This window comes from Astatotilapia calliptera, chromosome 8, assembly GCF_964374335.1.
Source record: "Astatotilapia calliptera chromosome 8, fAstCal68.1, whole genome shotgun sequence".
NCBI lineage: Eukaryota > Metazoa > Chordata > Actinopteri > Cichliformes > Cichlidae > Astatotilapia > Astatotilapia calliptera.
This window is the reverse complement of record NC_137429.1, coordinates 4,973,030-4,998,570: the sequence shown is the minus strand read 5'-3', so window position 1 is coordinate 4,998,570 and position 25,541 is coordinate 4,973,030. Positions and strand designations below refer to the sequence as shown.

Below are 25,541 nucleotides of genomic sequence, written 5' to 3'. Positions count from 1 at the left end.
GCTTGAAGTCTATTAGGAGGCAGTTAGGGCGCTCTCTCGTGGTCTGTCACCTTGTTATGACTCCAGCGTCCAGTTTGACAAAACAAGAGTAATCTCTGTCATTAAGATTGTGAGATACAACAGCAAACTCCTGCCTCCAACCTGGACTTAGTTTGCCTTTAAGGTCTTTGGCGAGGCAGTAATCTGATGCATACAGTGAAAAGTAATAACGGCGAGTGGGGCCGAGGCCATCTGAGGCGGATCTGAAGCCCAGAGCCAGGACCCCTTTGTCTCCCCGAGTACAGTGCTTTTGTCATCGCTGTGAAAAATTGATGTGGCTGTTTTGACATTTCCCCCTATCAAGCAGCACACGCAGACAGACGAGCCTGGCATCTCATTAATCTGCCACTGCCAAAAGAACTGCAATTATAAGTCCATCTTCTGCGAGGGGCATTTTTCACCTGTGCTTTATCTGTTGTTATAAAGAGGAGGCTCACATTCCTTCAACACAAGCTGACACAATTCATACATCAAAATCCAAAACCCTGACCTCTTTGAAAGGATTGTTGCACTGAAACTGTTGTTAACCAAAAAAGGACAAATACTCAAAATTCACCACAATCTACTGGTGATTAAAGATGCAAGAAATCATGACACTAAATACATAATTTCCTCATCTCTAAGCTCATAATTACTTACAAAAGAAAAAAAAAAGAGTTCCTTCTTCCTGCCTCTCCTCTTCAGATAATTTAGTCTAAACACACAACATGATGATTCAATTTGAAACCAACCAATAGCAACAGTGTGGAGACAAGTCCCTGCACGCAGCAGAGTAAAAGTACCCAAATTACAAGCCATCGATTTCCAGTAGGATGTCTTTTTCCTGGTAGATACTCCGCATGTAACTACACGATGGCCATAAAACACAAGGAAATAGATTGAAGGAAAAGAGCTGAGATGCAGGATGGCTTCACCTGCAGTTTCACGTCAGACAGAAAAGGAAGAGCCTCGCATGGCTGCCTACTCAATTAACCCCTGTGATGGAGGCGCCGTAATGAACAACAGCACCATTACGCAGCACCCGAATGGCACTTCACCCTAGTGGCCCGCGAACAGACAGCACCGCTGTTGGTGCTGCACCAAGATGCTAACGGACAAATCTAGATGCTGGAGATATCAGCATGTTCAGAAAGTAAATGAGGACGAGGTGATTACTGGAGTTGATGTTGTTTAACCCTTAAATAATTGCACGTTTTACACAACTGCATCCTATCCTAAACTACTGTAATTGGTCCAGTAATTATATCTACGAGTCAAGCGTGCAATCGGGGACGGATTTCCATTAGGGACGATCGAGGGGAAAAACAAAGAGTTGTGAAAAAAGCCTAAATAAGCCCTCGGGTTATTTTGTGCTGATGGCGATGCTGACCTTGCTGATGATGTAGATGAGATCTCCTCTCTCGAAGGTCAGTTCGTCTGACTCGTCGCCCTGGCAATCCCACAAACCCTGGTAGTAGTTGGAATAATCTGAGGACCAAACTGAAAGGAAGCACAGGGAACACATTTAAATAGAAGAAAGCAGGACGTAGATGCAGGGAAACTTTAGGCTGGAATAAATAAGTTACTAGACGGAGGCGGAAACCTTGTTTGCTGCTCTTCTCGTCGCTCTCATCACCTGGATTTCCAAGTTCTTCGTCTAAACAAACAAAAAAGGAAGAACAAGAGTATTTATCACAGGTGTAGAAGTAGGATTACTCATAATCACAATTACTTTGGTCAATGCTCAAATCATGATTTAATCATCAAAGAAGAAACTTGTCTTTTTAACCCTCACGTAACAAAAATATGACATTATTTTTTAGTGTATATTATACCTGTATGGCTTCCTTTACCTATGAAAGACATTTTACAAATTGAATGTAATTAATTGTGTTTTATAAGATTTTATTTTGCTGAAAGAAGTTCAGAGATTGCAGTTCCACCTACTCTTCATGTCACGTTTAGATGGGATCTAATTATCAGTAATAATCAGGTAATAGTGTCATATTAACAAAAGCTATATGTGGCTGTATTAGTCTGTATGTAACAAAGTATGTATGTGACATTTGTCTGGTTTGGATGGGATCTATTAGCTGATCCTAATATCCCTGAAAGGCTGTCCACATGCATGTCTGCACTGGCTGGTCAAACCCCAAGTACTCCAGGTTATCTCTGAATCTTGTTCTAGGCCATTAGCCGTGGAAAACATGACAGTGCAGGGGAAAGTTACACTAAAATCAAAGCTTATAATATTAAAAATCACCAGAACAGAAACTTCCATTAAAAAATTACTGTAAATAATTAATAGCAGGAGAGGTAGATTAACAGAATTACAGTAGCAAACATTTTAAATGAATAAAACATCACAACAGTGCATTAAAATACATGACTGACCCCACTCAGCCACTTGAATTTTAACTTCAACCAAAAACTAAATAAATTAATGCAAAACTGAACCAAGTCTTTGCAGAGGCAGATGTGCTGAAAGGCAAAACCAAAGAATCCGTGTTAAACATTTTATATTGCTCATCTTGTTTTATTAATTGCTTGAAGCCAAAATTGATATTTAAATTAAAAATTCGACAAAGTGTGCAGCCCTATCCAGAACCTAAATATTTTAATATCAGTGTCTAAAAGAAATACATTTAATTTTTAATAATAATAAAAGGCATTACCTGCTGGTGGCCTGACTTTAACAACTATAGTTTATAAATAATTTATATTTGTCCCACGTGTTAACGAGAAATGAACAGCAAAGAAATTATGATAGAGCCAGACAAACAGAAAAATTAATAAACTGGATCATTTGCAAATCCCTGATGAATCTCAGCATGACACAAGCTGTTAATTCTTCTTTAACTAGGATGAACTCTGGCGTGAGGATCAGCCTATTAAACCGCAGGCGGGAAATGTTAAAGAAGAAGAGTTTTTTTTAAGCCACGCGGAGGCGGACATGTCATTGACTGCGGGGCGTGGCACCCGGTGGTCTGAGAGGTGACACGGTGATATGCCTGCCCTCTGTCTCCCACATCCATCCTCCACACAAACCAGCTGACAGCAACGCCACAACCCAGCAACACTATCCACCTTCCAGCACAGGCTGCACCTCTGCTTCCAGGAAGAGCAGGAAACACGAACCACACACACATGCACACACATACACAAACAGACACACACCATGTGTCCAGCTTGAATGTAAAAAGTTTAGTTTATGTATACATGAGGGATGCCTTTGTCTTTCCCCGTTGCTTTCTTTCTTCAAACAGATAATCACAGCTTTCTTTAAAAAAAAAAAAATAATACATTTAAAAAAGTACAAACTGCGGCACTTTGTTCCTACACCAAATGATCCAAAAGATAAAAAAATGAGATTTTAAATGTGCTCGCAGCGGGTCCAAACATTTGTTTGGTGCTCTTCGACTGCGAGCATCGTTCCATCGAGAGGCCACCGCTATGGGCCAACGGTTTCTATATCAAAGTGATTTAATTTTCCAGTCAATAAAATCAGTCATCAGCATCAGAGCCAATACCAGCCGCTGCTCTGCATTCTGCCTGCAACTGAGTTTTGCTGCGACAAAACTGACATCGCCTAAAAATGGATGCTGCATTCACGGATGTCATTTTGCAAGTTTGCAAACTTCACTGCCGTCAGCACTCGAAACACATCAGAAGGAAACTATCAAATAAGACATTGTGAGACTTCCTTTGCATTCCAATTTAAGAACACGAGTGGAGGTCCCTTTTAAAACTTCATCGGTAGTACCATGTTACGACACCGGTGACAGCTGGGAGCCTGGTGGCTCAGCGGTTAGCACTAACAGGGCTTTCTCCAGGAGCGCCTTTTCTCTCCTGCCCTACAGGAGACAGTTTATCCTCTCCACCCAGGACACTCTCACAGGACGTTCTTCCTCTCTCTTCCTGGTTAAAGTCACTAAAAGGTTACTAATCTATTGTAACTATTTTAGGGTCTTTACCTTGCAATGTGAACCACCTCGAGGCAACTGTTGTGGTGATTTGGCGCTATATAAATAGAATAGAATAGAATTAAAATAATCAGCTAGCATAGCAATCATAAAACATTAAAAAAACTGAGGTTACTACTACAGCAAGCATGCGAGTATATCTAGGCAAAACTTGTCAAGTCTCTTGTCAGGTCTGCACAGACAAGTCTGAAGAGCCTACAGATCCAAAAGCTGCCTCTGAATAAACATTTTAAGAATTAGATTACAAAACTGGAGCTGAAACGTGTTCAGACCTCTTTCCTTTCTTTCCTGCTGCTAACATTAGCACCACGAAAACCGGCTGGTGGTTACATGTTGCTCAGGTTGAGTGGTTATACATCAGTTTATTCGGTCGCAGACGGCATTTTCTAAACCAAAGTGCAGCAGAACAGCGCTGGTTTTATGTCGTTTAATAACTTTCATCACACAAAAGGAGAACCATGCCTCCATCTGCTGGAGCTGCAGCCCCGGCCATATTAGAACAAATAACGTGACTAGAAATGAATAAAATTGTATATTTTTTAGAATCATCTCTGGCTTTTTTGCTTTTATTAGGCAGTAAGAGATGACAGGAAGGTGGGCAGACAGTATCGAACCCGAGCGCATCGATGAGTATGGCGCACGAGGAATGCATGCCACCAAGGTTAATTCAGTTGGATTCAGTTTTATTTATGTAGCTGCCTCAAGGTGCTTTATCTTGTAAGGTAAAGAGCCTACAATAATACTAAAGCAAGTGACCCATGAATAATCAGTACAACCCACAAGTGTTTCCATATCATAGTAATATCAGTAATAATCAGGTAATAGCATCATATTAACAAAAGCTACATCTAGCTGTATTAGTCTGTATGTAACAAAGGGTAAAGCATGGATTAATCAAATATTACATTTAATATACAAGACTGGTAACAAAACTGGATCATTAAATTATTATTAAGCCATCCTTAAATGTGTTTCCTTATTATTACATTCAGGAAGGAGGTTGTGAGATTGTTTCTGTTTGTTCTGTTTGTTTGTTTTTAGTAGGACTACTTGGAGAGGATTTGAGGTGGGTCTTTGCTCAACTGAGAAATTATGAAGTTAATGATTAACTTCTAGAGTCAGTGGGAATCCAGATTTGGATGTGGTTGTAAAGAAAATGGAAATTTGGGGCCATGCCCTCACAAATGCATCCAACGTCAGAAACTAATCCAGATCTTTCTGGATGCAGGGACTTAATTCATGCCATTATGCAGAGGCAGTTTTCACCCTCCTTTTGTTTTTGCCTGCTTTTATCCCGAAATATAGATTTCAGTTTCATATTATCTGTTGATGATACCAAGCTAGGTTATTACTGTGGTTTTACCGTAATTTTTATCACTCTTAACCCTCTATCATGTTATTTCTAAGCTGTAATGTTTTGTTGTTCTGTTTTAGATAGTTGCTTTAATTTACTATTAAACAGCACTATTTTTAAATCATACACAGCTTTCACAAGTGTCACAATAATTTGTTTATTTTAAGGTCAGGGGGAAAAAAACCTAAAAGTAAACGTGTGCTATATGAAGACATTTTTTACTAATTACAAATGGAATAAATGCTTCTATTTGCAGAGATAGAAAGGTTCCTAAATGCAAACATGGCAGCTGATCAGTGAAAATTACTCCCAAATTGAATTATTGAACAGTCTGTAATCACTGTGTAAAAGCCGAGCAGAGGGAGGTGCAGCATGACTGATAAGCGAAGGGGTGAGAAAGTGAACGAAAGAGCCCGTCATTCGATATGCCATCTGTGGTCAGGGTCGGTACCTCTTCCCAGATGGCTCTGAACGCCGGCGTGACAGTTTGAAGACTGATTCCCCTCTCACCAGTGATTTTGGCAAAGGTAATGTACTCACTGAGTGAAACTGAATCTTGATGTATCTTATCTAATAGAACGAGTGATGGACGACGGCCCTGAGAAGATCGGATCACCCCCTTTTGTCCTTCTTGGGATCTTGTAGCCATGGGACTGTCTCTCACACACACACTCACACACACACACACAGTCATGGGGTCTCGTCGGTCAAACTCTAATTTCTATTAAAGATGTGACATTAAGAGCTTCAGATCTATTTTAAGCTCTGCGAGATGCAGTTTTTACTTCCTTTCATCTAAATTGCTGTTGCCAGGCAATTTTAGCCAAAACTCTTGCTTAGTGGATTGAACTGTGGGCCATTTGTTGCCTGGCAACATTAGCTAATTGGACGGTCTATGACGGAGCGAAACTAGCCAGCTCTCGCTGATTTCAACAACATAACTTGTTCAGAGAGATAAGGAGGGAGCAGATTTGGAGTAGGTGTAAGTGAATCTTCCTCTTCCTGTCCTGCAGCAGCCACCCCGGTGCTGACAAGCTTATTAGTGTTGCTTGATTTAAAATGAGCGATCAGTCTGGAGGAACCTGGCAACACAAATTTCGCAGCAGGGAAAGATGGCAGATATTTCATGTTGCAAAAATCCCCCAGGGTTTGAGCGTCTGTCTGACTGAGTATCATGAGGGGTTTTGTGTGTGCGTCACTTCTCTGTTTATTTATCTGCGCAAGTGTGTGTCCAACCACATCCTCATACCTGGCAGCTCCTCGTAGATATCTTCTTCCTCGTCATCCTCCTCCTCTATCTCCTGTCCTCTGCCTACTCCTCCTCCCCGGGAGGCCAGGGTCGGCCGAGTTGGGGTTTCGTTGGCCACCCCCTCGATGTCATCGTAGGTATCCTCGTCCTCCTCCTCGTCATCGACGGGGATGAAGTTGGAGCTGAGATCTACGAGGGAAGGGGAAACAATGTGATAGAAAGTGTTAGCGTCACAGCGTGGCACAAAAGACAGAGACATGCATTAAGGGCTAAAGTAAGAGAAATGTCCGCCACGTCCTCGCTGCACAACGGGGCCGAGACACGTGCCAAACAGCAGCGGTGACAAACACTGGTGCCCCCGAAACATGCTGCAAACCGTTATCATGCTCATTAGCTGTTAGCCTTTATATTGTTTTCAACTAAGCAATAAATTATTGTTAAAACGCCAGAGAAAAAAAGCGGTTATAATTTCCATTTTGTCTGACAGCTCAGACCTAGAGGAAAAGGATAAAACACAAAGGGGAAAGCACATTTGAAAGGTCAGATCTAGCAGATGTTAATAAGTTATCGGTTGTTGTTGATTTTCACTTTATAATTTTCCACAATCCAATAAGAAGCCTCTCCCTCTCACATCATCCCTGTGGTTCCTGCTTACCATCTGTTTATCATATTCATTCTGGGTCGTCCTACAGATGAAGACGCATCCCATCTAACTGCATCTTTTGTTGCATCTCATACGCCCCCTCTCTCTCTCTTTCTCTGTCCTTGCATTTAAGGCAAAACGTTCTGGAAAGCGTGCCGATGCACTCAGATGAATTTGAAGGTGAAGAGGATAAATAATCATTTGCATGCTCTGTTTTTTTTGTAGTAAAAAAAAAAAGGCGTGGGGGGTGGGAGGAAGTAAGACAAACTGCCGAGTGTCCGTTACTTCCCGCAAATCAGTGGCCCGGCCCGAGCCCATTTTAGCGTAGACGAGGCACGACTGCTCGCTCAGATGGAGGAGCTGTCTCATTGCAGGCGACTGGCCATTGCAACACAGGGTATCAGGTCCTCTGCCGTACACCAGCAGCCAAGCAGAAATCAATGTCACTGGAGGATAACCAGAACATCTACCAATCAATTTCCTGTAAGTTGGAATTCGGTAGGAGGGTTAGGGGAGGAGTGGAGGAGAACCAGAGCTACACGATGGTGCACATGACATGGTGGGTGACATGTCGAATGAGGTGATTCAGGACTCTTGTGTTCAGCTGTGTAGTTAGTGATGGATGGGGCGGTTTTCGTATGAGTCAGAGATGACAAAGAACTCCCTTGCACTTCTGACCTTTCTGCCCCTCGAAAACACAAGAAAACTTTAGTACAAAAGAACATTTTTTAGAACATTTATACTGCTTTAACTGTATTTTCCACTTAACCTATGTGACTTTTAAAAAGCCAAGTCAATTTTATTTATATATAACAATATATATTTGTCTTAAGAATGGGCTATCATTGAACAGTGCAGAGAGAAAGGAGGAAAACAAGGCAGGGAGTGGTTTTCCATAATGAGTCATATGCAATAAGTCAGAAAAAGTAAAATAAAGAAAAAAGAAAAAGAGAGAGAGAAGCTGGCTTACCTCTAAGTACAAAATTGATTTGGTCCACCCATTCTCTGGCCTCTTGAGGGCTGCTGGCAGTGAACTGGAAGGAGAGAGCGGCAATAATAATACTGTGATTATAATTTAAACGTGCATTTATGTGCCTGGATTTTTATTCATTTTTATTTCTAGCCATATAAGAGGAGAGAAAAAGAAAGAACAGATATTGCTCTTTTTAAAATAGCTGTGAAATGTTAAAAAAAAATATCTGAATCTAACTAAAAATTAAATGACTTGGAAAACAAAAACGCATTCCACGTGTACATTTATCAAACTACATCTTTAGTTTATAAATGTCACAAAAAACACATTCAACCCAAACACAGACTGAAAACCAGGCTGAAGCTGGGGCGACATTCTTCAATTCAAACTTAGAAACTTAGAGGTCTGTACGATAATAAGAGGTTAAAAAAAACTAAATAGTTTAAATCTTCAAATAAGAAAACGTAAGACTTTAAAGACAGACTAGACACAAGGAGAGAAGGGTAATAAGAAACAGGTAATCAGACACTAACGAGAGCAGGAAAAAGAACAAAGGAAGGAAGTAAAACTACAGAAAATCACCTGAATATCTAACCTTCAAAATAAAACAGGAAATAAACTGAAAGAGATGTAGAGATGATGAGACCGATGGGAATATAGGAGGCAGAAGAAGGAAAATCAAGACCTGAGGATTACAATAAAAACCTAATAAACAGAACCAGGGATACAACAATAAAAAAGCAAAAAAGGCAAAATTGTATTAGTCTAGATGATCTGATAATGTTTGAGGCAGCTGTGACTTTGATGGTGGAGTGGGATGCCCAATAATTACAGGGTCAGCAGCTCGATACCTGCCCTCATGGGTCTCACCGATTGTTTTAGTGGTCTTAGTGTGCGTGAGAGGATGAATGTCAACCTTTTATAGGCACAGACAATGTGACGCACAGTGACATTTTACAGGAGAAAAATAAACTTTTCAGAAGTTTGTGGGGGACTAAGTATGCTCTGACGATATCATTTCAGTAAAATGTATTTTTACTGCAGTTTAGTTTTAATTCAGAGACCAAATATGTTTAAGCACCCTTTTACAATCCCCAAAAGTCTCGATAAAGTGCCAAAAGAATGAATCCTAAGACCCAGAAATTACATTAACATTTTGCTCTTCAAGTTTCCTGAACTCAAAAGTCAATGGGGTCTTTTAAACAGGTTACATGATGGTTGATGGTTAGATGGTTAAAACCAGCTGGTTTGGCCATGTGCAGAGGAGGAGTGGATATCCTGGACAAAGGATGGTGGTGACATAAAGCTTTATTTAAGCTTATTTATATAAGCTTTTTCTTTCCCACTGAAATTCCGAAATAATCCAAAAAAACTAATGTTAAAATCCAACCAGCCTATTGTCTAAGGAACCAGGGCAATGCTAATTTTTGGATTGGCCTACAAAAACCTTTGCAAAATCGTTGCAGGACTCCATCAAACTATAGTATATATAATTTTTTTTTTTTTTCTGAGCCCTAGAAGACGAGTGAAGAACTGCCAGAAGAAATCATGTCAGCTCTTAATAAGACATGATTTTACTGGAGTTTATTTCTTTAATAATAATAATACAGAGATAATACAGACCTGGAAGGGCCGTTTTCCGGGAGCACTGAGCTCAAAACAGGCTTTTCTTTTGGAGTCTTTTCTCAGGTTGGTCACCATCTGTACAGTGTAGTCATTGATATAAAATGAACCCTTCTGCTGTTTATCTGTAGGGGGGAGAGGAGAACACGCAGTGGGATGAAATCCAATTTAAAATTATGCAGCTGCGATGTTTCCACATGGTGGCATTTGAAAACAAACCTTTTTCACTCCCAAAGTAGTAGAATATCGAATTGTTCAGGATGCACCATCTCTTCTGCCACTCTGGTCCAAAGAAGCTGTGGTCTAACGAAAAAACAAAGCAAAAAAAGGAAATTATTCACAGGAAACCAATTCTCTGTGTGTAAACAGATCAAAAAGCGGGACAAATGAAAGAGAGACTGTTAATAGTCTATCTGTTGTCGTACCTTTTCGTTTCTTTTCCAAGTAACCTTGCTTCAGGATGTTGGTGAGCTCATAGGCTGCCACTGGAAGGATATCCTCATCGTCTGTGAGAGCAACCAGACGTGAAACATCTTGTTATGTCTGTCTAAAATCAATTTATAATCACAAATGAAAAAGAAACAGTTCCTCACATGAGAGAAGCTGAAATCTGAGAATTTCCTTCTTGAAAAACGACTTCAAGCTTTGTTAACATTTTTTTCCAGTGAATCAGCTAATTGACAAAACAACTAATTGTTTCCTCACTAACTCCTTATAAGCTACACATACACTTCCCTTTTTCCCTCAAGGCACTTCACACACATCAGAATATAAAGTCTCTATCCCCGTGGATCAAATACATCCCTGCTAGTCTTTAGGAAACTGGGATCAATACTTCTACAGTGCTGCTGAGCACTGCACTCCATTCATCTGCTCACATTGCATTTTAATGAGAGGAAACTTCCTGTGGGGATTAAAAACCTCTCGTCAGAGTGCAGAGTCAAAATTTAAACATGACAGGATGATAGTTAGGTTATGATCAATTACCTTTGCAATATCAAACTAAAATAAATACTTGAACCCCAAATATCTACTGAGATGATCTGAAATATAACACTAAACGTGCTTCAGAACACGTTTAATTATGTATGCATTATTTTACATAGTTTAACGCATCATTATCAAATCATAAAATATCTAGAAAGCTTCTGTTATTTACATTTAAAACATAGATATTGTAAGCATAGTTATTTTGTTAGCGTCCATTTCTGTTGTTGTAGGACTTATAAGGATCAGTCTGTCAATAAAATCCAGATCTCCGCACCGTTAGGAGTAAAAACTGGTATATAGTTTGAAGTCGGCACTTTCAACACAAGCTGAAATGAAGACTCGGCCCGGCTGTGTCTTGCTCAGGGTCATTTTAAATCAGACATTCACTCCGGAGGGTTAAACAACGTTGAGATTTGACTGGAGAGTGAAAAGTGAAAGGCTGTTTTCTCAGATTGTTGAAAAGACTTTATATCTAAATGTGGGTAAAAAGTGTCAGCATGTAGGAAACATGTTTCCATTGAGACATGCACCACACAATGAGATACCCATTAGAAACAGTTTATCTGTAGATATATAAATAGTATAGAGAAATTTTATATATAAAATGTTATCTGGTAATTTAAGCCTGATCAAAACCACTCAAACAACTATTGAAGTATCTGAAATAATGTTTCTGTTGCAGGTAAAAAACATGACTAACACTGAATAGTGACCTTTTCAGAACAGTGAGAGTAGCTTTAACATTTCTCTTTGTTATAATGCTGCAGTTATATGAGATAAACACTCCACAGCAAGTTGCCTGAAGAGATGCAATTTAAACCAGCTGCTCCATGTTGAAGTTATTGTTGAACCTGTCAGAAGAAAATCAAAGTATTTTCCCATTTTCTAGCCTTTAGCTGTTAGAGAGGAACTTGACCTTACATCGACCTCATAGACCATCCTCCTCCCTGTGTTTCAGTGGGAGTACCTGGCTTTTCTACATGTCAAAAACAAAGCTCAGCTTCCTCTGAGTTCATTAGTCAACGGGGATTGGAGGAGCAGAGGAAGAGAAGGAGCTCCCTTTTTAGTCTGAAACACAGGAACAATTCAAAGACCATTTACACGAGTCCGTGTGACACCCCCATTCAGAGCAGCGATGACAGGGGGAATGCCTGGAGTCCATCCCCCTCAGAGAGGGCCTGTTTAACTGCTGGGAAAAACCAAACATGTCAACCCACAACTGGCTCCTCTGGGTCAAACAAAGAGCATCCCCCAACGTTAGACAAACAGGAACCTCTGTGTCATTCATAAAAATCACCAACAAGGAGAAAACTAAGTGGGTATTAGCCCAGCTGAATGGCCACTCCTGAACTTATTATTTGCCATCTATTCGCAGCGAGTTTCATCTAAACAACTCAGCTCCAGAGAGCGAAATAGAGCTATTACTGTTTTATTTATTTATTTATTCATTTTGCTAGGCCAACATCTCTGAGATTTAAGTTCACCACAAACCTGTGTGTGATCTGATAACCCCTCGTGGCTTCGGTTTGCGGTCCTGACAGATGAGCGGGTCATTCCGGAGCTGAGCCCCAGACACCTCACAGCACTAACACGCTCACATATCATCAGCCTGCCTTTGTGGATGGACTGACCGGTGACACTATAAATACAGAGGTGCTAAGGACTGTTTTGTCAAAGAGAACCTGATTCGGTACATCATAACAAACAGCGGTCATTATGCTCCTCCACCTCATCTATCCGCCGGCAGTCCGTCCATTTTTTTTTCTGGTCCTGCTTCCCTGTTGCGGCCCACTTCTAATCCCCTCATCCGTCTGCTTCCCTCGCTCTTCATTTATCTGCAAAGTCGGCCCGGCTAATAGATGAGGAGGTGCAAAATCAACACAGGATCACTCTGATCTACTTGAGTCAATAAACATTACACATTCGTGCGTGCTTAACACTTTAACGCCAGGTGACCTGACCTCCACTTGACTATCCTTGCATGCATCGTGAACACGGCTGCAAACATCGACTGCGGCGAAACAATAGCTCGAGATTCATCCACAGGGTAGCGGCACAACCTAAAAGCCTCTCGCTGTCCAATGCCGCTTGATCCCACCCTAAAATAAGCAGACTCTGATTGGTCCTGAGTTAACAATGCCTCCTTTAATGAGAATTACACACTAACACCTCTTTTGTGTTTTTTTTAAGAGGATATTCTGAGGTAATGTTATTTGAAAATGTGTAATTTAGGGTGTTAAAAAAACTCCAAAATCATCATGGTGTTTGAGTTTGAGTACAGGCACAGAGAGACACATTAATGCATCTAATTAAGGCCTCATCAAAATCGCAGACAGACGGCACTCTTTCATAAAAATCATAAATTGCGTTATCAATTATTCAGGGCAATGCCATGACTTCATTTTCATCCCTTTTGCGTTTTAATTAGCACCATCCACAGCTTTGGTATTGACATTAATTTGATGGCAATTTATTGATATTCAGCATAACCTATTTAGCTGAGTGCAATTACCAACAAAGAGAAGCAGATAGATGTGGCGTTAGAGTCGCATCCCGTGTTTCGTAAATCAAGGTGAGGAGTTGCTACTGGCCGCGCTAACTGAATCTAACGGCTCTCAGCGGTCATCAGTATGAAAAGATCCAAATGTAAGGAGATAATCAATGGAAAATTGACCAGAGATATGTGTTTAATTGATTCCGACAAAGGAACGTTTCCATAAGCTAGCCGACCTGCGTGCCGATAAGTGCTCCATTCTGCTGCCTTCCTGAAGTCGTGTTAAAACTCAGAGGGGATACATGAATACATAACAATGCATCCAAGCTGCCAGCGGTTTGCCAAAGCCACAATCTCTCATTTGGTTATTCACACTCTCCCAGCATGGTGTTATGAGCTCAGCAGTTGATCCCGCAAGAAAAGGCTGATTTATGTTAGCATGACCAGAGGGAGTTAATGTATTCTCTCATTAAAATCCACTTTAGTTAGGCTGAAAGTCAATCAAAGCCTGGATAGAGAGTGAATCAAAATGAAGGGAAATGGTCGGGTGGGAGGACTAATACGTTACATTAGATCTAACGGTGGTCATAATGCGCCAAAGATGCTATGAAAACACAAAAATGCTCTGAAGATGTTGATGGTGCTCCAGAAGATGGAAAGCAAAGCCAGAGGTCCCCTTAGCGCCTCTTCTCTGAGAGTGCTGGGTGGCAGGGAGCGGCGACGGCAGCGGCGGGACTCGGTCCCAGCATGGAGACGTGTACTTCAGAGGCTCCACTCTAACCATTACTATAAAATGGCCGGTTACATGGAGAGAAACACAGTGAGATGAGGGGGAAAAGCCTTAAATCAGGCAAAATGCTATTCAGTCTTGTTTTTTTGCACATAAAAACATGCCTTACTTTCACGTGGAAGCAGTGTGTTGTAACTGAGAGTGGGATCTAAAAACGTTTGGAAAGACGTGGAATTAAAAATTAACTGATAATATTTTTCCCTGTCCATCAATACTGCATGCCTGTGATGTCTAATAATGGCTGCCTTATGTGCCTGCTCTGTCTTTATTTAAGTGAGGGTGTGTGTCATGCGTGGGCTTTATTACTGTAGTCCCTCGTGCTGCAGAGGTTTTACTGTACATCTGTGGCTGTTACATTTCTAATGGGGATTTTCTTTTCTTTCCATTTCTGTTGTATTTGACTGTGTGAGCTCAAAACTGTCATTAATGATTAATTATTCATTTATGTCTGATTGCAAAATACTGGCCAATACAATATCATGAAATAGTGAAAAATGCATCTTTGCTGTTATAAACAACCAGTTCATCAATTATTCTATCATTATTGGCTTGACTGATTGATCAACTTGTTGATTATTTCTTGACTGTAGATCAAACCCCATGATGTATAACGTTACAAGACAGTATTAAAAACGACCAATAAAATCAGGTAGTGTTTTAGCTTTAAATGTGGCCATTAATGAATAATTGTTTGATCGCTAGCTTGTTTGTTTTAAATCCTGAACATCAATCTGTCTGCAACTAACAAACATTGTCAATACTGATTAATTTGTTGATTATTTGTAGATTTTGTATTAATACTTTGGGTAATAAAAAAAAGCTTCTTACGCTGTCCAAAGATGTAATTTTTGCTTTATTAAATGAGCAATAAAACCAGGCGGTGTTTCCACTTTAAACATGGCAATTATTTATTAATCTTAATGCAACTCGTTCATTTCTTTAATCCTAACGTTAGTCCTGCCTGAAACTGACAAATATTGTCAATATCGATTCATTTCTGGTCTATATGATGTCATAAAATACTAAAAATATTTCCTATACAGTCCAGCTTTTCTGCTATAAACAACAAATTAATTAATTATTCAATTTCCAGTCACTGGCTCGTTTTTTTTTTTTCTTTTAATACTGAACATCAGCTTGTCTGCAACTAATAAATATTGCCATTTACAATTAATTTGGTGATTATTGGTGATTATTATATAGATTTAGATTTTCAGACTATAAAATGTTTTAAAACAAGGCAAAATCCTTCTTATGTGCTTGAAAAATAACAGTTTTGATATTATAAATTACCGGTAAAAACCAAATGGTGTTTCAATTCTTACATTTGCTCACTGACTTGTTTGTTCCTCGTTGTAAAACGATTCTCATACTGTTCCAAATTTCAGTTTCTATACTAGTATTATTATTATTATTTACCTCAGACAAGACAGTTAATAAAACAAATATCTGATTACTGACTTGCTTGTTTCCTTTAATCTAATTAACTTGCCTATAACTAAAAAAAATTATTGATTCACTGCTACTGACTCATTTGTTGACTGTTTCTTGCTTGTCGGTTATTACCCTATAAAACAAAAGAGTAATAAAAGAGTGAAAAACGTGTTTTTTATTGTATTACAATTATAAAATAATGAGTTTTGCTATTATAAATGGCCGATAAAACCAAGTGGCATTTCAGCTTTAAATTGAACAGTTAATTAATTAACATCTGCTCATTGGTTACTGATCATTTCCTTTTGTTTGTAAAATGTATTTCATTGCACAAAAATATTCAATTTTGTTACATATTTTTTTATAACTGTATGTATTTTTCTTTTTCATGCCTCAATGCGAGCTCTTTTACTGGTTTCTACAAATTCATCTACTTGTTTTACAATTAAGAAATGGGCATCTGCTTTTAATCCTTAACATCAGCTTCCCATCATAGACTTTTGCTCAAATCCGGTCATTTTTACACCACCCTGATGTGATTTCATACATCTCATCCCTTACAACTAAATAACAGAAGGTACAGAGACAACAAACTGCCTGAAAATCCCAGTGTTTACTTGTTATTTTGGGGTAAAATATCTGTCACATTGGGATTAATACGTATCTGTGCATGATGACCCACCTAGAAGCACAGGTGTAAAATAAGGGCAGAAAGTTGTCATATGCCTCCCTTCTCCTCCACTCAGTCCTTGAGCACGAGGTGCTTTCACAGCGCCTTACGATGCAAGAGGTATTGCAGTGAATGCAGCATCAGGGGGGCAGGACCTGACCCCCGGGTGAACTCTGCTGATGAGGTGAAACAGAAGGCAGAGAGAGGCTCCCCGGCCCTGAGGGGGCTACGGGGAGGAATGCTGCTGATTCCACAGACGAAAGGGAACGAGACCGCAACCTCTTCGATACCGTCCTTGATTAGGAAAAAGGATTCACTCGGTGCACCTTCACCCGCCTGGCGCTCAATCTGCGCACACGCCAGGCTAAATTGATACATTTTTCCTCATTACAGTAGGAGGCCTTTGCAGTACATCCCTCCAGCGAGCCGGCCGTCAGAAGGGAGGAGAGAAACTGAGAGGCACTGAGGTTAAGGGCACAGTGTCTTCCCTGCCCTCCTTCCCTCCCCCTGATTTGATTAGGACTTCAGTCATCGATACATAAACCATGTTTAGAACCTCCTAATGCATGTGTTTGAACCGAAGAAAACACACAGATCATTATATCACAGCTGTATCACCGTCTAATAATACTTAAAAGGATCAGAAATGTATGCAGGAGTGATCAAGGTTTTCTTTTTTTATATGAGTCAGGTCTTAATAAAAAAATCTGACTCGAGATCTGAGCAACAGAACAGAATAAAAACTTTCCTGCAAATATTTAATTGCACTTCTTGACTGATTTTGATTCAGGACATTCGCTTAGGCTGCATCTGCAGAGAGTTATCTACTGTTTCTGTTTTTCTGTAACTGTGAACAAAAAAATATATATTTATATTTATGTATTGCCCGTACTCGGGAATAGATGTTAAGTCATTCTCGGTTTTGCTCCACTCCTACATTCAAACATCACGGGCCGGCCACTGTAAAGACACTAAGGGGCTAAATTTACTATGTGACATCGGCTTCCCCCTGGGCAGCCATAAGCAGCGTCTACAGCGACCCTGAATTTCCCTTTTCTAGATTTACTACCACTATTCAAATGCTTAACTGCAGATACAATGATCCTCTAATCGCTGGGGATGGTTTTCAGCTGCTTCGCTGACAGAGACCAAAAAAAAAAAAGAAAAAGAAAGAAACAGTCGTAAGAATATAAATACCAACAATGGAGGAGTTCGGGCCCACAGAGGAGCCTGCGTCTCAGTGATAAAAATGGGATACAGCGCAATCAAAGGCAGAGCCTGGAGGGAAAAACACTCACAAAAAAATCAGCACACTTGCCCTCTGAATGTACAGTTATTGCACCTTTAAAATGCTCCTGTGATCGCCGCTTAAATGCTTTAAATGTAATTTTAAAGAAAGGACCACGATTTTAGAGCAATATCTCACACCTATTACCATTTTATATAAAGCACTCCTATTTATAGCCACTGTTGTTAAACACCATGTCAATAAATAAAGTTATATTTTATGATTTCCGATCATAAATCACCGGCAAATCCAGCTGGCAACAGGTGTGATGGAAAAATGATTCTGTGGAGGAAAATGAGACTGAACGCTTGTTAAAAAACGTCTTAATCAAATTTGATTTATTGACTTATAATTAAAATAAAAATGTTTTTTTAGTTTAAATTATTTTAGAGGACCAAAGTAGTGATTGTTCTAGCTCATGTGGATTCATTTAAATCAAAACAACTGTTCACATTAATTAATAATGAAATTAATACTACTATTTATTAATAATAATGAGCAGGTTTTTCAAACAGAAACTTTTTTTTAGTTTGGGTTATCCTTTAAATTTTGTTGATGAACAGCAAAACCTAACTCTGATATATTATGTTTTAGGGTTTCAATAATTCAGTCTTTCATAAAGAAGAATGACCCATAAATGAAGATTTCTTTTGAAGGATTTTGACACTTTTTAAGGATTAAAAACATTTTTTTTTGCTGAAGAAAACAACAAATAATAATAAAAAAAATAATTTATCATGGCAGCAGCTAAATGATTCAAATTTATTTAAAACATTAAAAGCTTCTTAAAAACAAAGCCAAGTAATTATATAACTATCAACTAGATTTCTTTTTTTTTTTAAATCATTTACAAACTTTTTAAAACTTTTTTGTTGCTCTTATCTTTTTGAATTTCTTTATAATATTGTAATATTAAAAAAATAAACCAAAAAAAGAAAGAAAAAGACCAAATAAGAAAAAAAAAAGCCAAAACCACGTCAGTCGAGCTTCATTCGCAGGGAAACGGTAAATCAGCCTCCGTGACAGTAACTGCCGCGGAAGTCATTTAAAACTAATTTTTTTGACAATATACAAATGAACTCATAAAAAAATAATATAATATAAAACAGTAAGGATGATCATTATTCAGCGAATGTTTCTGCAGTATTGGTCAAGTTTTAAAATAATGTTTGCCCTCAGTTTTTAGCTATTTTTCCAAGCGACAACCAAAATTACACTCAGCATATTAAATTACGCAAAACAGCCTAAAAACGTAAAAAATTATGTTTATTTTACATCTCATAAAAAAGTTTTCATTTTAACTGTGATTAGTACTGGAGGGAATTTATATTTTAAAGTTAACTGACTAAATTTAAGTAATTACTGCATCCGTACTGCCACACAGGACCAAGTTCCTGTGTAATTACATGTGTTTCCATTCGACTCCTGATTTCTTTCAGATGAGCCAACTCACGGGAAAGGCTGCTGTAACTCAGGGGTGAAAAATTACCATTGTAGATAAGCGATCTTAAAACAGCATACAAGCCCACAGCAGCCCCTGTCCCACTTGGCACACGCTCAGAGCGGTGACTTCTCCCAGCCGTGCGCAGAGCTCGGAGTAAAGAGGGATGCATCCTCGACATGCTCGGATAACTCCACAAGGGCAAGTTAATGACCTTAAAGTGCTACATTACAGCAACAATTAAACACAAGGATCCCAGAGGCACCGGGAGCCGCCGTGTCACTGTCTGTGTACAGGCCAACACATCTCTCCCATCCCCATTTATTTCCCTAAGAAATCAGCGGGGCCACCTGGGCTTGGCATTGAAACTTCATTCATCTCCAGAAATGGATTCCAGTGGAGGGCAAAATCAAATTCTCATTTGCAAGGAAGGGGGAAAAAGAGAGGGAGTGAATGCAGGAGGTACCTGGGAACGCTAACCTCTGGGTGAACCCGCCGCATCTGATAGTTTTGCTATTTGTCTGTGACATTGACAGCTCTGGGGGAGATTAGGAGCCACCCTGCCCCGGCTTCCCACTTTGCATTCTGCCTATGCGCCTCTTTACAGATGGACTGCTGCACATTTACCTTCGCCTGTTTTCCCTAGGTTTCAGCACGGCACTGCCGCACCAGAGGCAACGAAGGGATGTAATTATATGCCGTGCGACAATAAAACAAAGCAAATGAGAGGAGAGCTGCATCACGGGGCTTTCAAACCAGGAGGATGCAGAAAACTACACCGTGAGGCTTTTGGTGGTGGTGATGTGTGTGTGTGTGGGGGGGGTTAAAGCCGGAGATGAGAGTGATGGATGCCCTTCGGTTAAATACGTCCAAATCCCCCCTTCAAGCCGCTCTCTTCTTGCCAGGCAGCGTGAGTGAGTGTGTGAGAGAGAGTGTACAAGATTAATAGTGTAAACAGCGAGGGAGAGAGGGAAAGAAAGGCAGCCAGGAGAGAGGGAGAAAGAAAAGACTATCAGCATCTGCAGCAGCACAGTAGCCCTCGGGGAATAGCGTGAACTTTTGAACCCTGATGGCGAGCAGTCGCAGCGATGCACAGAGCCTGCGCCTGCCTCGTAATGTGTGTGTGAGTGTGTGTGCTTCTAGAAAAGCACACAGACACCAACTGAAGGAGAGGAAAAGAGAGTGACGGAGAACAAGGAGGAAGAGGGGAGGGTCATTAGCATATTCCTCGCTTCCTCGCAAACGAGCAGCCGCTACCCAAATGTCACAAAATCCATACGCCGATGAACGCGCTGAAAAATGGATCTCCGGGCGGATATTCTGACGGACAGACAGCGCACGGCTACGTCTGAAGAAACTCTGTGTGCTCTGAGACGGCGTGGGCGATTATTCACACGCGCAGACGGGTCACGGGTTGGCCAAGCAAAGAGGCCAAAGGTCAAAAGTTCAGTGAGTGGGCAGACAGGCCAACAAACCTGCAAGCAGGTCACGTATGCAGACCCGAAATACTTTCCAGGTGGATTTAAAAGAAAGAAGAGAAACTGCTATGAAGCAGCTCAGCAGCCATATTTCAACATTTGCCCACAAACCTCCTCCTTCCCCGTGACTTCATTTCGAACACAGACAAGGGCCAGTTGGCACATTAAACATTGCTGATTAACCCCCTAATGGGGCATCAATCCGTCAGCTGGCATCGCTTTTCTTCTACCTCACAAGCCAAGGGACCGAGCAGGGCACGCTGCACCCTCCTCAAACACACTGCACGTTACACAGCTTTTTTCCAGCTTCGGCCAAAATGACAGAATTCAGATTTAATATTCTATTTACTGGCACCGTGTAATAATGTTGTTACTGTGCACTTGGCTCCTCATATTCAAATGAGAAATAGGCGACAGCAGTGAGACATAACTTCAAATTGGTTATCCTACCGCATTCTTGTGCCAGTAATTGGTTTAGGAAATTGGGCCAGCGCAGCGATCGCTAACACGAGTCACCTTCCTTCATTCTTAACACTGGCCATAAGAGCACACCTGCGTTTGCAGCCAAAACTATCAGTTCATTAATCAATTTATCGACTGAAAACAGAAGCTCCTCTTGTTCCAGCTTTCCCATTCTTCGTCTAATGTGACTGTAGACCTGAAAACTTTAGCTGCCTGATCAAAAAAAAGCTAATTCCCTCCTATTTTTTTTTCTTTAGAAAACAAGCTGCCGCCCTTCCTGTCTACATTTCAAATTAAATAATCTTAAAATTTAAAATGTTTATTGCCACACCTGAGATAATGCAGGCTGTACGGCACATCAAACTAAAATCATCACAATCACAAAGAAGACAAGGGATACGTATCAAAAGCGCCATCTTTTTCCTGCACGCCTCCTGAAACAAAGCTCTTTCTGCAGTGCTCTGTCATCGCAGCAGCTTCCCAGCAAACATCCCCGAGCGCCCAGCGGTGCTCCCCAATCAAAGAAAAACAAACAGGCGATTTCGACTTCGTAAACTTGACCTGCAAACAGCATGACAGGGCTAAAAGCCCCACATCACACACCGTCTCCTGGGGTCTAAGTGAGTGTGTTAAAGAGATTTTTGCGCGCCAGAGGGGGAAATTTTGTGCCTATATTTGTTTATGTATGCATAATGTGCTGGAATGGTGTTTGAGCCTCAAACAGCATCGAGAGAGAGAGAAGGGTGGAGGGTGCTGAAGCGGGCAGACGTAGATGGGGTGAGGCTGCAGGCGCGGTCAGGTCACCGGTGCGGTCGGCGGGTGAAACTCAGTTCACATTACCATGCAGACAACCCGGGCTAACAATGGAGGCTCCATCTGTTCCTGTCAGCGATTACAAATCTGGTGTCACCCAGTCCGCTGAAGACAACAGGCCACCGCATCTAATCAAACGGCACAGGCTCCTCCTGCGTGTAGAAGCAGCCATCGACTTCACACTCACTCACTCTCTGGTTAGGGAACACAGAGAGGCGAAGGCAGGCAGTCGATTACCACGGATAATACATCCTCCAAGTCACAAAGTCTCCATTGTGTACAGTAGGATTTAAAAAAAAAAAAAGAAAAAAAAGAATGACACAATTAAACTCAAGAGAGAAAACTCAATTTTCTACCTTCCCTTCTCCTTATCGCTACTCTCTGAATCCCACAAAATTATCATTAATTTTCAGTTCCTCTGAATGAAAAGAAAGTTCGAATATCATGGTTAACTGTTCCTCCTAAAATGTGGCTGATTTCATTAAGCGCCAGCGCCATTATTTCAGACCGCCCGGCAGAGAAGTGCGAACCATTTCTTTCAGCTGGCAGTGAACAGAGAATGAACTATGAACTCCGCATGCCCTTTTACTGAGGACACAGGCCATTCACTATGCTAACATGGTCGCCGTCCCCCAGCAATAAAAGACGGAGCGCTGCAAGGTGAACATTTGTCTTACAAAGTCAAATGTTATGATTATCGATCTGACAGTACAATGTGTGTGCGGTTTTTTTTGGTTTTTTTTTAAATCAAAGCAAAATACAAACAGGGGATTAAAAAACTGATTACGGCAATTCGGGATAATTGGCTCCTTCTCACATTCAACACAGACAATGGCGTGACTGCGTTTTCGAGCTGTAACAACTATCGCTTTCCGCAGCAACAGACGGTGCCGTTTGTAGTTTGGTGTGTTACAATTATAGCCTTAAGGGAAAATTTTTTTAAGCATTTCATACTTTGATTTTGTTTGTTTCCCACAAAGCAAATGTCCTCTTGTTTATTGTAAAATGAACAATTTCAAAAAATGAATTATCGCGGTCTTATTGTTGGCTATCTTCGCGCCATCTGCCGTGATTTGTTTTCTCGATTTTTCCAAAGTTGCCCAGTAAAGGCGACGGTTACTCTTCTGTGAGCAGAAGAGCTCATTAAGCCGTTTACAAATAAATAAACGGGGGGGTTTGTGCTCGACTTCATCCAGCTGGCATTAAATACCGGTATCGCCAAAATGATTGGAAATATTCCTGTTTCTCGACTGGGAATTTCCACATGCGTCCCTGCTTTATCTCAAGAAAGACGCTAAAACAGCAGCGGAGATGGGCACCTGAGGCAGCAGAGGCAATAATGCCCACCTGCGGCATGTCATGTCAAGGGCTATTAGCTGGCACATAGCGTCAGAAATACAAAAACTCTGAATGGGAGGGAGGCGAATCAGAGAAGGGAAGATAGAAAGAAAGATTGATACAGGGAGAGAGGGATGGAACACTCATGGCCCCTCAGGTACAGTGTTGTATTTCAAACCCGGTTGTGGAAGAATAGAGGGGCTCAGCTTCTATCAATCACTGCATTAGCCTGCAGCTACAAAGCCTCCTCTCTGTGTGGGCAGCCTCAACACCTCCCATAGTACACACATGCAAGGATCGGGAGCGGAGCCCAGGAGCCGCCACTGGAGGGAGCTCTAGGTCACCATTCAGGCTTTTGCAGCCACCACAACCCCCCACACTGTTTTTTTCACCAGCATCAGCATGGCCTTACCTGCACACTACCAAGGGAGGAAGAGCAGAGGAAGGAGGAGCTAAAGGAGCCTGGCAGAGAGGTAGGACACCAGCAAGGAGGAAAATTTTACACATGTGGTCTATTCTGTTCTAATTAAAAAGGGCGAGCGCCAAAGTAGAGAAACCTACGCATCCTGTGGTGAGGTGTAGGTGTGTCAGTGAGAATGCCGGGGGATAGTGTGTTAAAATTGCATTGTTTCCTGTCACAGTTATTATTAAATCATATTTAAGATTTCACTGTAGCTGTAAGAACGTAGCTTCGGTCTGTTTGTAGGCTGCAAAGCATTTAAACCATCTTTTCAAGTACAGTGTGAAAAAGAGCTACAGCTAGTGACTAAACGTCCACGTGATCCGACATAACAAGTACTGTGTTTAAGTGCAACAAGGCATCAGACATGAGAATGAGAGCCTTATAACTAAACACCATGAAGTGCTGCTCTCTTCCATCTGCTTAATACTGTATATACTGTATTTGTCAGTCAGGGTACCAAAATAACAATGGCAGGATAAAGGTGCTCTTAAAGCACTGTTACACACATAAAGTGGTATCGTCTGTGTAAACACTACATTTCAGGGGTTTAGCGCGCAGAACTCCAGGCACTATTCATAAGCGATCTCTGTGGGCCATCCGTATCTCTCGTGCATATTTTTTAAATAAACAATTGAGCTGACGGCTATTTACAACAATGTCTAGTGGTCATTAGGCTAGCCTGTAATGAACTGTCCGTATGATGCATTCATGCATAGTTTGAAATCTCCACACATTTCTCCATACTTTAGTCTATGATTACTTTATGGTTAAATGAGTTTTGCTTTCGGAGGTCAAACCAGATCTTCAAGGCACATCATAATAATTGTAAGTAATGCAATTATCTTGATAATTGTTAAAGTTTAATTAATAGTCCAAACCGATTGGTGTTTATATAACTGTAACACTGAAACTGCAGCAGCTTGTGGTTGAGCAAGCTTAATAATGGCTAAAATTAATAAGAATAAATTAGATTTATGATATGTGCAATGAACTGACATAACAGCTGTTTTCTGTTAACGTTTTTTTAAATGATCAAACACGAAAGTTAGAGATACGGCACTCTAATGGTGGCTGATATAAACTGGGTGATTTAATAATACATGAAAATGTTTCTGAGAGTGTACACAGGTATGTTGGTGTGCTGCCTGATGGTGTGCTTCATTAGAACTGCAAAGGCTGAATAAATGACCCCATCGCAACACAAGTAAAAATTTTCAAATTAAGAGGCATTATCATTGTGCTAAAATTATATTTCATCAGCCTGAAACAAACAGGCTTGTACAAAAATGCCCTGCTCACCCCATGGCGCACCGCCATGAGAACCATTGGTGCAACATACAATAAAGGATAATGCTGCCTGATGTCAGTGCTGCTAAGCTTTCATTTGGAGACGCACCTGCTGCTGCTTTTCTGGCCGTTTCTGAAATTAAGGGCCATCAGTTTCATGGTTTTAACTTGTGCTCGGTCTAACACTGGCTCGCTGTCTTTACCACCTGCTGTTAGCTAAACCCTTGCTAACCTGGTAGTCGTGCAGCTCACTTTTCTTTTGAAAGAAACGCATTAACAACAGACTTTCCTCAGTTTGCTCCCTCTCCTTTCTTCCTTTTCTTTTTTGACGCTTTCTTGAGGAAAGACATGATTCAAGGTGCACATTTGCATTGGCCACATGAAATAAATTAGCTACGCTGAAAAAGCGAGTCTGAGCAAACTAAACAATTTTACATCGTTTGTAAAGTGAAAGGTAGAAGTGGCAGCAGCCTCAGCAATATTTTTGTAACCAAAGTCACTCGACTGATTCATTCATGCAATAATTACATAGACACACAAAGACAAACTTCTCATTTCAGGCTTGCTATGACTACTCCCAATAGTCCAAATTTCCCCCCAATACCTGTCACAGATTTGGGTGGAAGATATGATAATGTCAATATTTATGCTAAATATGGTCAGTAGAAGAGGTCAAAGAATGAATCCTGTGGAACGCCTGCACTCATGACAAAGAAGGGCACAACACAGTGACAACTCCTCTTTGCCTTT

At 40.7% G+C, this 25,541-nt stretch overlaps 1 protein-coding gene across 5 annotated transcripts in view; it reads right to left on the bottom strand.

Annotated features, from left to right (window-relative positions):
• Positions 1–25,541, bottom strand: part of skap1 (src kinase associated phosphoprotein 1) — a 39,308-nt gene that overhangs the window by 7,579 nt on the left and 6,188 nt on the right. For all 5 annotated transcript variants that reach the window (XM_026178057.2, XM_080305007.1, XM_080305008.1 and 2 more), the window contains 7 exons: positions 10,269–10,349; positions 10,063–10,146; positions 9,844–9,968; positions 8,218–8,281; positions 6,605–6,793; positions 1,622–1,675; positions 1,409–1,518 (listed from right to left, as the gene is read on the bottom strand). In XM_026178057.2, the coding sequence (XP_026033842.1) occupies positions 1,409–1,518; positions 1,622–1,675; positions 6,605–6,793; positions 8,218–8,281; positions 9,844–9,968; positions 10,063–10,146; positions 10,269–10,349 (707 nt within the window). The remainder of the gene's footprint in view (positions 1–1,408; positions 1,519–1,621; positions 1,676–6,604; positions 6,794–8,217; positions 8,282–9,843; positions 9,969–10,062; positions 10,147–10,268; positions 10,350–25,541) is intronic.